Source organism: Camelus ferus, chromosome 9 (genome assembly GCF_009834535.1).
Source record: "Camelus ferus isolate YT-003-E chromosome 9, BCGSAC_Cfer_1.0, whole genome shotgun sequence".
NCBI lineage: Eukaryota > Metazoa > Chordata > Mammalia > Artiodactyla > Camelidae > Camelus > Camelus ferus.
The window spans coordinates 72570671-72583278 of record NC_045704.1 but is presented as its reverse complement, the minus strand read 5'-3'; the positions used below and the strand labels follow the sequence as shown (position 1 = coordinate 72583278).

The 12608-nt window shown below is 37.7% G+C and overlaps 1 protein-coding gene and 1 long non-coding RNA gene across 3 annotated transcripts in view; one reads left to right on the top strand and one right to left on the bottom strand.

Moving 5' to 3' along the window:
• The window catches only part of LOC116665913, a 139122-nt gene that overhangs the window by 44046 nt on the left and 82468 nt on the right, over positions 1 to 12608 (bottom strand). Inside the window, exon 2 of the long non-coding RNA XR_004322699.1 lies at positions 11448 to 11555. This is a non-coding gene — a long non-coding RNA (uncharacterized LOC116665913). The remainder of the gene's footprint in view (positions 1 to 11447; positions 11556 to 12608) is intronic.
• Positions 1 to 12608, top strand: part of OLFM3 (olfactomedin 3) — a 173542-nt gene that overhangs the window by 130072 nt on the left and 30862 nt on the right. For both annotated transcript variants that reach the window (XM_006190951.3, XM_006190952.3), the window contains exons 2-3: positions 6195 to 6341; positions 12389 to 12544. In XM_006190951.3, the coding sequence (XP_006191013.1) occupies positions 6195 to 6341; positions 12389 to 12544 (303 nt within the window). The remainder of the gene's footprint in view (positions 1 to 6194; positions 6342 to 12388; positions 12545 to 12608) is intronic.

Genomic DNA, 12608 nt, shown 5'->3' with positions numbered 1-12608 from the left:
GGGCCCCTCTGGAGGAGCTGGTGTCTGTAGAGGCAAAGCCTGGGCTCTCAGAAAGCACAGGCTCCCTCTGGCGCTTCTCTCTGATGCACAGTAACTTCCCCCTGAGGCTGAGCGTCTGAGAAATCCCCCACGCTGTGGACTCCACACCAGGAAGAATCTGGAAAAGAGCAATTAAACAAGCAGAGGACATTCAGCAGACACCAGCTGTTCTCAGTCAGCCCCACTGCTGCGTGGGAAGAGGCCTCAAAGGGACCTGGAGGCATAAGCGATTTGTTTTGCTACGTTTTCGAATGTCCAGCCAGCTTCCCCTCATAAATAACTACTTCAATGAGTCAGTCAGGTTTAAGTTCTTGAAAATGAGTACAATGCCCTCATACAAACTCAATACTCTCTAAGTTCCTTAACTCACCAGTTTTTTCAGTCCTGGATGAAGATAACTGACCTCTGTGTCTCTTCCCAAATCCTTAGGCAACGCCTGTTTTGTGAAAGAACAACTAAACAAAGTAAGGAGATGGATGAGAGAACAGAATGGTATTCTTGAAAGTCACAGAGAATGTGACAATCACCTTTTTAGAGCAGAATTTTGACATGGTAAGAGAGTAGACTTACTCTTGTCTAAGAACAGAAGTAGGGCCAAAGGGGAAAATTACAAAGAAAGTTCAGATCCAGTCCTTCAGTTTGCCACCAATAGAAAGGGCTGCCTATGAAGCAGTGAGATTCCTACCATGCAGAGTTCAAGTGCAAACACCAGAAGGATATACAGGAGAAGCGTCACTGAGCGGAAGGACAGAGGACCAGATATGACTTCCAAATCCTCCCCAACTCTGTCATTGTCATTTCCAGAATATGAGCAGAAGTGATCAATTACCCTAAATTTGATGGTATCTTTGGGTTTTTGTTTGTTTTTATAGTTGTTTTTCTTAGAACCTTAAGGTTGCTTTGAGTAAAGAATATACAATTCTTATTTCAGTTCCCTAAGAAATAGGAAGAAAACTGCTGTGCAGTGACATTTTTATTAACACATCCTCCAGAACACAGCTTCTTTTAGCGTGGTCTGTCAACATCTCTGTAATTCCTGCCCTCACATTTCTTCTCTCCCCACAACCTAAAACCATTAGCATGCTAAACCACATTTCATTCTCTGAGACCAAACCGATCCCCAGACAGAAAATTTGTAAGGGGTTTTCATCACTCAGTATCTCCACTCTAAATCTAGTAGGTTTTAGTACTGGACTTTTTTCCTGCTTTATTTTCCCCTGCCTTGTACACCAGTTTCAGTAGCTAGATCCTTTATTCCTTTTTGCCTCAGTCTGTACTTTCATGAAATGCCCAGAAACTCAGCATAAAACATAAGACTAGCAATGTTCAACCAGCTGATTTAGTGCTCTTCAAAGTTTTCAGAATTCTGCCCCTTTGCCTGCCCCTCTACTTGTGTCTTGCCAAGCCTTTACTGCTAACTACTCCGCTGTTAATTGATACTTGTTTCCATAGTTTAGGTAATCCCCTCCACCTGCCTGGGTGCATTTCCTCTAAAACAGTTGTTTTTTTGGCTAGTTGTGAATGGATGTAGACCATCTATCTGCATGTATCTGCAGAGGCTGAACATAAAGAACACTGCTCTGACATTTGGAGAAAACTGGCCTTAAGGCCCACATATGACATTTACTAAATGGGTGACTTGGGAAAACCTGCTTAAGTTCTTTGAGTTTTAGTTTCCTCATAAATAAAATAAGATAATGTCTGCTTCTGAGGGTAGTTGGTTCAAAAGAAGTGAGCCTAATACAAGAGAAGGGATTTTACAGAAAGAAAAACATACTGAGATACAAGATATTTTTATTCCTACCTTTACCTTAGTCCTCAGGATCTTTGTTTTCTGGTTAACAAGCCCCTGAAGTTTGGGAGACTTCTCACATAGGAGCTTTATATTTATAAAGCACAGATTTGTAATTAAATTATAAGCAAAGAACACAAACTTGAAATCCAATTGTTAAAATTATCATTTTAATTCTTCTATTTAGAGCGTTCTTAAATATTTCATGAGTTTTGTAATATTAAAAACTGCTAAATAGTTCATTTAGTTCTTCTAATTAACACAAAAGGTTCAAAGAGAACTGCATCAGTAATCACTGATTAGCAATGCTTTGGATCGTAACAAACTCTGTGCACCCTCCAGGTCCAAGTGCTCAGCTGCACAGCAGTTCAGAAAATGCTACCAGGATTATCTTCATCATATACAAAAGGGAATTTCAGATAACTGGCAGTGCAGTGTGGTAGTTAAATGTTCAGGCTCTGAAATCAGACTGTGCGAGTACAAATCTGAGCTCTGCTGATAACCCCCTGTGTGACCTTGAGCAAGTTCCTCACTGTCTCTATGTCTCAATTTTCTCACCTATAAAATGGGCAGAATAACATCACCAAGTCTGCAGAGTTGTGATACTCAAAGGCAATAATCCATGTGAACTGCCAACCTCATGGCCAGAGCCCCATGAATGTTTGCTATTACTTTACATGAGTTTTATTGACACCTAAAATAATTGCTCTTATCAGTTAAAATGAGAGGAGGTCTTTTCTCATTGGTATCAAAAAAAAAAAAAACACGTAAATTATTTCTTTCCACCTGAGGTTGGTTTTATCTGAATCCTTTTTTCAGTGCCAGTATGGATGCCCTAAAAGAAAGCACTAGAGATGCTCTAATCCTTTGTTTATCACTAACTCTGACACAGAAGTCTCAATCAAAACTCACGAAAGTCCCAAGCACTCATCTTTTATATTAGCTTTTTTTCTCTTTTGAGCTACCTTTTTCTTGCCAAAGAGGTAACTTGTTATAGTTGAGATCATTCAAATTAACTCTGTAGTAGATAAGGCCATGGCTTGTTTCAGTAATTCTTACAAGAAGACAACTGAAAGCACAAATAAGACTGGAGTCTACTTTTATTCAGGAAGAATGCTAAATGAACATCAAATCCTAGTCACCTCTCTGCCTCCCTCATTCCAGACAGCAATGACACCTCGCCCTGCCATGACAAGCTCCTCACTGGTTAGCCAAACACTTGGCAAGTGAACATCAATATTAATGATGCCAGCTTTAATGCTCAGTGTTTGCACTGCTGTTAAATATATTTTAATACTGTAACTGGGTGGCCCTCACTCTTTTATATAAAAGCTAAATTTATTCTAACAACAAGCCTTAATTTTCTGACATATTTGAGATTTGTGTCCAATGTTGAGAGAAGTCTAGTTGAAACTACAGGACCTATGTCTAGATACATTAGTTCCATACTGTTACTCGGCTTAAACCTTTAATTATATCATTGAAACTACTCTGCTAAGCTGTTCCTATGTCCATTCTGTAGACCATCTCTTTGCATTTTTCTCCTTTAATACAGAAAGAATAACACAGTAATCTTCAGATCCTATCTGATTCTAATAATAGATAATTCTAAGTATATCTTTCTATTCTTTCAGGTATAAATGCTAGAAAGAAGAGGTGAGGGGAATGGAAAATTAAGGAATAATAATGAATCCATTACTCCATAAATAAAAGGCAGCACAGGCTACTTCTATGAACTATCTGAAAAAAGGAGACTAAAAGATAGGTTTGGCACCATTTGCTTTTCATTATAGATCAAGGACAAGGACATGACGTCTTTATGAGCTTCTTGAGATTGTAACTTATAGTTTCCCCACGATTGTTGTTGGAATGCCTATAAGCACCCTGTAGTGATTACCTCTAAAGCCCTTGAAAAGAAAAAGAACTGTATGTCGGCTGATGGTATGTCATGAGCCAGGGCCTGGGAGAGAATAAGCAGATTGTACCTATTCTGCTGTAAATTCAGGAGACAGAAGATCCCACAGACTATGGCAGATCTGTGGAGACAGAAATAAGCCTGGTTCAGTCCTTTTAAGAATTTGCTTCCTACCAAGCAAAACACTCCAGTCCAAAGGCAAACAGACCAGCCCAGTAACACTGGACATCATGCAAGATCGTTCTCTGCTGGCCTCCATTCACATCCTTGTTCCCAGCTCCATCTCAGCTCTGACCCTCAGCCCTTCCTTCATCGTTCCCTGGCCTAGTCCCACCAGCCTGTTTCATTAAATACCTTCATTTCTAGACAAAATTCATCTCCCTCTTCTCCTGGTCATTAAGAAATACTCTCCTATCTGCTGATTACCTGGAAACTATAGCAGGAAAGACAGAGGAAAGCTAAAGAATGTTAGGTCCTAGCTGTAGGAGTAAGCCAGAGCTTAGTCAGAAGCTTAGCCAGAAGCCAGATAAATCAACTGCATTGATTTATCTGACATTTCACAGGAAAAAGAAACTCAGAAGCGAACTGGATTGTCTGTCTATGTAATATTTGTTAGGCAGATTTTTTTCAAAATCCACGTGACTGAACTTGGAAGACAATTATCTGGAAACCCAGCATCATATCAATATGGTCGCAGTGTTGGAATTAAAAGCAAGACTAGCTGTACAGTCCAGTAAGGAGGGCACTGTGGCTATTGGGCACCTGGAATGAGGCTAGTCCAAACTGAAGTGGGTCAAATGCACATTCAATTTCAAAGACAGTACAAAAAAGGAGAAAAACACAATGTAAAGTATCTCATGAATATTTTTATATTGATTACATGTTGAAATGGTAATATTTTGGATATACTGGGTTAAATAAAATATATTACTAAAGTTAATTTCGATTGTTTCTTTTTACGGTTTTAAACCTGACTACTAGAAAATTTAAAATTACATATATGGCTCTCATACTTATACTGGACAGTACTGGTCTGGCTTCATACATAGCTCTGCTACATACTAGTTGTGCATTCTTAGGCAGGTTAACTGATTTTCTCTTCCGTGAAATGGAAATAATAATAATTCCCGCTTCTTAGTGTCCTTCTTTGTACCCTTGCAAGTCAAGGGATGTGAGCTGTCCCTGGGAAGAGGGCCTGACCTTGAGCAGGCAGCATTCTTCAGCCTTGGCCATCCCTGAGAGAACTCAAGTCAAGCCACTGATACTCTCAACGGCTGGAAGAATGAAGGAGTGCCTCTCTGGGCGGTGCTTCAAGGCATCCATGACAACTTCTGACTGAATAATGGAGGATGTATGTTTAAAGCAGAGTTCTTTCTAAAAAAGAACTAGACAAAAAAAAGTGAACTACTTATTTTTGCAATTGATAGAATGTACTTGATATGGAAGATAGGAAATAGCCACTATATCTTTCAGCTGGATATAGACTAATTATTAAAACAAGACACATGAAATGACAACACTAGATAATACATAGTAAGTGCCTACTGAAGAGTATCGACAACCCTTTAGAACGGGGAGAAACCATGAGCACTGGGTGACCTGAGGGTTTATAAAGGAGGGATTCCAAGCAGGAGAAGCACAATAACACACACAAGTATGAATCAAGGCAACACGCTTTCAGGACACATGGCCAATTTGGTTGGAAAGCAGTTTCCAACCTAGGTAGATACAGGAAGGTAAAACTAGAAATACAAATAGAAGGTAGACTGCGGCAGAACAGGAACGCCACGACAAGCCAGGGGTCTAAGGGGGCAGGGTGATAAGTGCACAGAAATAATTTGGGAGGATCGATTTGACAGCCTATATCAAAATACTGTCTTTAACCCCTCTGAGACTCTATATCCTTTGCTAAACAAAGCTGATCTAATTATTTTACTCTATATTCTCATATGACACCCTTCCATCTTTATTAATAAGTGACCCTTCAATAAACGGGAAACTCTCTGAGATAAGGTTTTGCTTCAGAATATCACACATGAACAAACATCAGAAAAATATATACTACTAATTACCATTTACTGTTGAGGAAGACAAGCTAATGAATCTTACGTAGAAACACTGGTGATATGTGATTAAGTGGTTAGCAGACACTTCTAAAGTTACATCAAAATGTCCAAAAATGCAGAAAGCATTAGGAAGTGGTATAGGATGAAAAAATAGTTAATAATACGGAACTGAAAGAAAAAGAAAGATTCTCCCTCTGGGCACTGAATAAGGAAGGTGTAACCGAATGTAGCCTTGCTGCCTATGTGAATTGTTTCATCTCTTCCTTTTTAACATTAAAGAATAAAAACACAAACGTTATATCAAAAAGATGCTTTGCTTAAAATGATACAAACGCATATTCTCTTTATCCCATAATTGTGTGTCTGCTGTTGATTTCCTCAGACTCAGATTAGTCCCAAAGAAGGGTGGCAAGTATACAGCTCAGCACAGGATCCTGACGGACGATGCATTTGCACAGTGGTTGCTCCAGAACAAAACCTGTGTTCCCGGGATGCCAAAAGCCGGCAGCTTCGCCAACTGCTGGAAAAGGTAGGTGTCGCATGTCCCCTGTGGATATTTTTATTGAAAATCTACCATTCTTTGAAAATAAAATATGGGAAAGCCAGTAATGATGAGGAGGGTTCTTCCAATTTCTGTCCCTCTTCTCAAATAAATGTTCTCCCCTTCCTGGAAAGTAGTACTTCATGCTCCTTGCTCTGTTGTTCTTACCATATGACTTCTACTTTTCTCAACCTTGCCTTAAGACTGGCTTTCTGTCCTATCTTAATACCCAAGCAGTCTCTCCTTAAGAAAAAAATAATAGTATAAAGTCTTATTCCAATGCCAGAAATTTAGCTTGAACTCTCAGGATCATACTAGACTCTGAGCTCACACTTTTAGATCTCATTAACAACCTTCTAGGGTGGTTAAAACAATGGCATACAATATGTAAGCTATCTAGACAAATAATGAATAATTCTAAGTATTTATCATCATTCTCTAAGTCATTCCTTTGAACATTAAGCTCTTCAATTTCATTCAATACCATTCTCTCCATATAATTTACTTAAAGTGGATCCATAACAATCAAATGCAGAATGCCCTTGATTTACTCTCTTTCACAGATAAAAATCATGTCATGAAAGGTTATTTATGTTTAGAGAGAAAAGAAAAAATCAATGAATGGTTGTTTCTATTTTTCTCACTCAAACTATCACTGTGTTGGTCTCTGAATATAGCTGGACAGCTAGAGTGGCCAGACTTATGGAAGGATGACAAACATGTTTGAATTTTAAATACGTCTAGGGATAATAAGATAAATTTGGTAGTATGTGTTTTTGGAGGATACCATGCTCAACAATTCATTCTATGCAATATCATTTCCAAGATCATCTACATAATTATAGCACTGAATAGGAACTTACTATGAAAATTAAGAGAACTCAGAAAAATGAAAGCATTGAATTTGTTAATACAGACATCCCTAGTTTATGCAATGTTAAGTCTAGCCACAATAACTTTCTTCCACTGACATATAATTAAAATAACTTTCTTCCCTGTACATTATTTGGAAGTGTACTGAGGTGTAAAGATTTTTAAGACTTCTTTTTATATTTCACACAAAAATATTTCACAAAATTAGTTTGTTTTCCTCCCCCATCCTTGGAGTCATCATCTATTTGCTCTCTCTTCTTAAGTCTTTTTTTTTTTAAGATATAATCTTTCCTGCTCCCTCAATATCTTGTTTCCCAGACAAGAGCAAATGCACATGTCATTCAAGTTAATAACTCTAGCTAATGTGCCTCCCAACTATTAGAAAGCATGACATATGAACTATGATTATTCTTGGGTATTGTTTTCCAACCTGGATTTTATTTATTTCTATGAAAAAAAATCAAATATACAGTTTAATATTATTTGGTTACTAGGGAAATTAATTAGATTGGTAAAAAGATTTAATCTTTTAAGTCCAATTTTGCTTTTCAATTAACTTGTATTTCGTCTCAGATTACATTGATTCAATCTTCTTTTCTATGCAAAAACATCTTTTTTCAATATCAACTATAATGAGAAACATTTTCTTAGACATCATAATCTTATTTGGGTTACAATTTTCAGTATAGCATTGGATACACACGCCCACACACAGACTCAGACATTTCTTCAAAAATCAGTTGAAAAAATTCAAATGAACTATAAATGTCAGTCTACGTAGATAATACCCTCTAAACGTTCTAAGTAAAATGTATTCAAGTGCTATGACAAAACCAGGAATTAGGGAAGGATAAATAAGGCTAAAAGAGTACAACTAAGGAAGCTGATTGAAAGCAATCACTGAAATTTACATAATCCTCCAATATGCAATTTGTTTAATATTTTAAAGAAATTCTAGAAAATTACACCTTTAAAAAGTCATCAATACCTAAACGACAAAAACCAAATAAAATTTATTAACAAAATCAAGGTCGTGATAAATTAGATTTATCAAATTCACTACCTGGTAGTGTTATGTCAACAGAAGAGCAGTAAAGTGTGTGCAACATTTAGAGGACCCTGAAGGAAGGAAGTAGCATTGGTTTGCCGCAGTGACCCACAGAAAAAAACCAGCATTCCTTATTCTGACTGAGCCAGTCCCTCGCCAACATCTCTATGGTTTCACATATATTCAAGGTATCAGATGGCAAACAGGAGCATGACCTGTAAGCAGCTCATTCACCATGAGCCAGAGGCTTGATTTAGTCATCTAATAACGGAAGATTCTCAATAAGAAAAGTACTAATAACAATCGTTCCCACCTATTATATTTGTATCTACTCCTTTTAATCCTTATAGCAAGGTTAATTGTCCTTCTAAGTTTACATGAAAGCAAACTGGTGCTGTTTGAGGCTAAAAACAAAAAAAAAACTTACCAATGTCATGCAACCAGTAGGTGTGGAGCTACAGCAGATCGATTTTGCATTTTCTCAACACCATGCCAACCAGTATCATTCAAAATGCCACTGGTGGAACCCACACTTATTTAACTGGTGCTCTGTCAAACATTTTAAACAAGTATTTGTATTACTGAATATTAGAAAAATGACAATTGGTTTCACAATATATCAGGCCTTAGTATGTCCAAACTTAAATGTTTCACTTTTTAAAAAATGTGTTAGTTCTGCAGCCTCTCTGTACAGTTCTGCATTGTCTAGGTCAATATTTCCTAAAGTGTGATTTTTGGAATAGGATACTGGCAACATTCCCCCAATAAAATAATTTTAAGAAACATGGTACATGATACTTCACTCTTGAAGATTTCCATCACACAGCTTAATACTACAGGTTCTGTGAAGACCTACAGTGAAGAAATCTCTTTCAGGAGTTGTACCCTCTGCAGCAGACTCTCAAGCACAACTGGGACGCCTACACAGCCCCAGACCCGTGTTCAAGGAAGAGATGTAATTGACAAGAGACTTGAAGGTCCTCAGCCAATTCTATTCTTTCTCTTCTTATCATAAATCAAAAAATAAAAGGGAAATGTTTGATAATTAAAAAAAAGAAATCTCTATTTTTGTTAACCCCAAGGCTATCCAAACATACTGAGCTGTGGGGTATTTTTTTCAAGTAGCCTCCACGCTAATTACGAATGAGAATGAAAATCTAAGTTAACATGTGTTTAAGTTCAGAAAGATGTAAGATATTTTATTCATATGAAGAATGAGCTCAAACAATGATGAGCGAAGGGGGACAGTGAGCTTACCACACCACGTGGGTAACATGGGGACATGTGTAGAAAGCTGAATGGCAGAACGTCAGAGAGAAGAGACTGACAGAGCAACCACAGCAGATGACTCTCCTTCCTACAAGTGTAACTGTGGGGATCCAGGCTCAAGTATCATCAGGAAACTGACTCTCAGTGGGTCTCCATAATCAGTGGAAAACTAAGTCCCAGGTGCAGCCAGCAGGAAAAGCAAAGGGACCCCAGAACCTCCTTCCCAGTCAGACAGCTCCATCTTGAGCCACCGCCCCAAACGTAGCTCTTGTAATCATACACGGTTCTACAGTACTGCAGGTCACAATCAGGTCTCGGTAAAAACTCTCAGTGCCTTCTCCCATAACACAAACAAGGCTGAAGATTAACTTGACAGGGTAAGTTAGAGGCAAAGAAAGAGAGAGAATGTTTTAACTTTATCCAGAATACCTCACTTGCCTATCATTTCCTAACCGTACAGACTCTGCATAAGTACACAGAATTCCTAGGAGAATACTGGCCAAGCCAGTGATGAGTGTCTTCACAGACAAATGTTGTATTTAAATGCACAGTTTCTTTAACACAAATGGCTTTCCCTTATTCATGCTTAGCCATAATGGCATTGAAAATTATTTTGAAAGCATTGCATTTATCCAAGATGCACTTACCATGCTTTCAATGTTGTCTCAGTAATTTTATGCTGAATCAAAGACTTTCTTTTAAATGAAGCTTTCTACAGTAGGAATGATAGTAAATTAAGAAATATTTGGAAGTCATGTAATACTATAGTCTAACCAGTGACAGGAGGAAGAAATTATTCTTAAAATATTAAAATACTTACTACCTATTACTATTATTGAAAGCCTAAGATAAATTTACCCAATAGATATTTATTGAGAATTATTCTGTGTGTAGCTCTGTGTAAGGTCTTGGGAATAAAAGGAATGAATAAGACACAGCTTCTAACCTCATGGAGTTCACAGAAGGGCAGCCACTTCTCTGCTTTGATTCACACACATTACACAATTACTTTTAATATAAGCTAGACTGCAGCATATCCTGAAAAGACAGGATTCGTAAGGGACAGGACTATGGCTCAAGAGAGCAGAAAAAGAAACAGAAAATTATGACCTACTCTGACCAAAAAAGCAGAGGAACTAAGGCCAGCCAAGGCAGCAGAATTCACTGCCTTTTCTGAATGTTCCAATTCTGAGGAATGTCTTGACAATGGGCTCTTTAAAACTAGCTGGTCCACTAAGCTTTGTCTGATGATAAAAATTTATATATGAACAAACCATCCTTTTCCTGTTTATAACTCACAATTTTTACAAAGACAACAACTTTTTATGTGTTATGTACATAAAAATGCTATTTAAAGCTATCTAGAGTAACACACAAAAATAAATGAAATGAAGTAAAACTCACCTGAAATCCCACAACCATTTTTGATGCTCATGCTTTCATATATTCATTTATGCATATAAGACATACAATTCTATGCAGATGGCTTTATATGTAATATTTACCAGGGACCGCTTTCTACCACTTTTGTTACTTCTCCTCTCACCTACACCTCACCCCTCACATCTCACAGAAAATTAATGTTAACAAACCTAATATGTATTCTTCTAATCCTCCCATATCTCTCTCCCTGTTTCTTTTGTTTATATACTCTATTTTCTTTTACATCTGAGGGTATGCGTGTACATGCACCTGTGTATGTGTGTGAAAAAGAGACAGACAGACAGACAGCAGGAAGAAAGGAGGAGAGGGAGAGAGAGAGAGAGAGAATTTGATTTAGAATAAAAGGATCAAATTAATATGAAGAACTTTACATTTGCTTTTTTCACTTGCTTTTCTCATGTAAATTCCACATGTTGAGCAGTGTTTCTCAAAATGTATAAACATAGAAATCGCTTAGATACCTTGATAAAAATGAAGATTCTAACTCAGTAGCTCCGGGGTGGGTCCCAAGATCCTGTATTTCTCATGAGCTCCCAGGTGATGCAAAAGCTGTTGCTCTACAGACCATCCTGTGAACACCAAAGGACAGCGATCTGTCTTATTCTTTAAAATAGTTTATTCATATTCTTTCTTCAGTTCATTTAACAGCCCTCCTCCTATCACAGGCTTTTACTTTGTTTTCGGGATTTTGCTGCCGTAACAATTAGAGCAGCCTTTCTTTCCTTGTTTCTACATGCTTTGTAGGTTACCTATATCCCACTTTGAAATAGCTTGGGGTTCACTGAACTTGGGATGGTGCCATCACCTTCATATGTGTTTACTGCCTACCTACCAAACACCTGATAGTGGCCATTGTCCAGGTGTCTCAAGCAGTACGCTCTCTGAGTTAGGAGGTGCCCAGCACTACCACCACTCATCTTGCTCAGTTCAGTCTCAGCCCTGGGAGTACTTCAGATGCAGCTTAAAATAACTGCATTGTAATGAATATATTCCACATCTGCTGAATACTTCATTGCCATCCACAATTGCTAAGCATCCCAGACCTTGAAGAAGTTAGTTAGTACTTAAAGAAACAACTTATTTTAACATTTAACAGATTGGGCCATTATAAGCTTACAAAGCCCCGCAATGAATATTCTAGTTGTATTTTTCTAATGTATTATATTCTTACTTATATGGTGTCATTTCTAATACTATAATGTTCATTGTATTATTTCCTGTCTAATTTTCTCTTCTGAAATTTTCTGAATGTTTATCATGAAGAAATGTCCCTCTGGAAGTATGTCCAGTGGAAATGCAATTATGAATTTGGCACTCCCTGTTTTTAGTGTTCATGTCATTTTTGCTACTTTAGTAGTGATTGCATATACTTGTAAACAGACAATAATGTCTTCTTTAACAGGTTCAGAACATGTCGCAGTCTATTGAAGTCTTAAACTTGAGAACTCAGAGAGATTTCCAATACGTTCTAAAAATGGAAACCCAAATGAAAGGGCTGAAGGCCAAGTTTCGGCAGATCGAAGATGACCGGAAGACACTAATGACCAAGCATTTTCAAGTAGGTTTGACTTTAGCAATCACGTCAATCCAAACGAGACACTGAGTACAATGGACAGCCACCA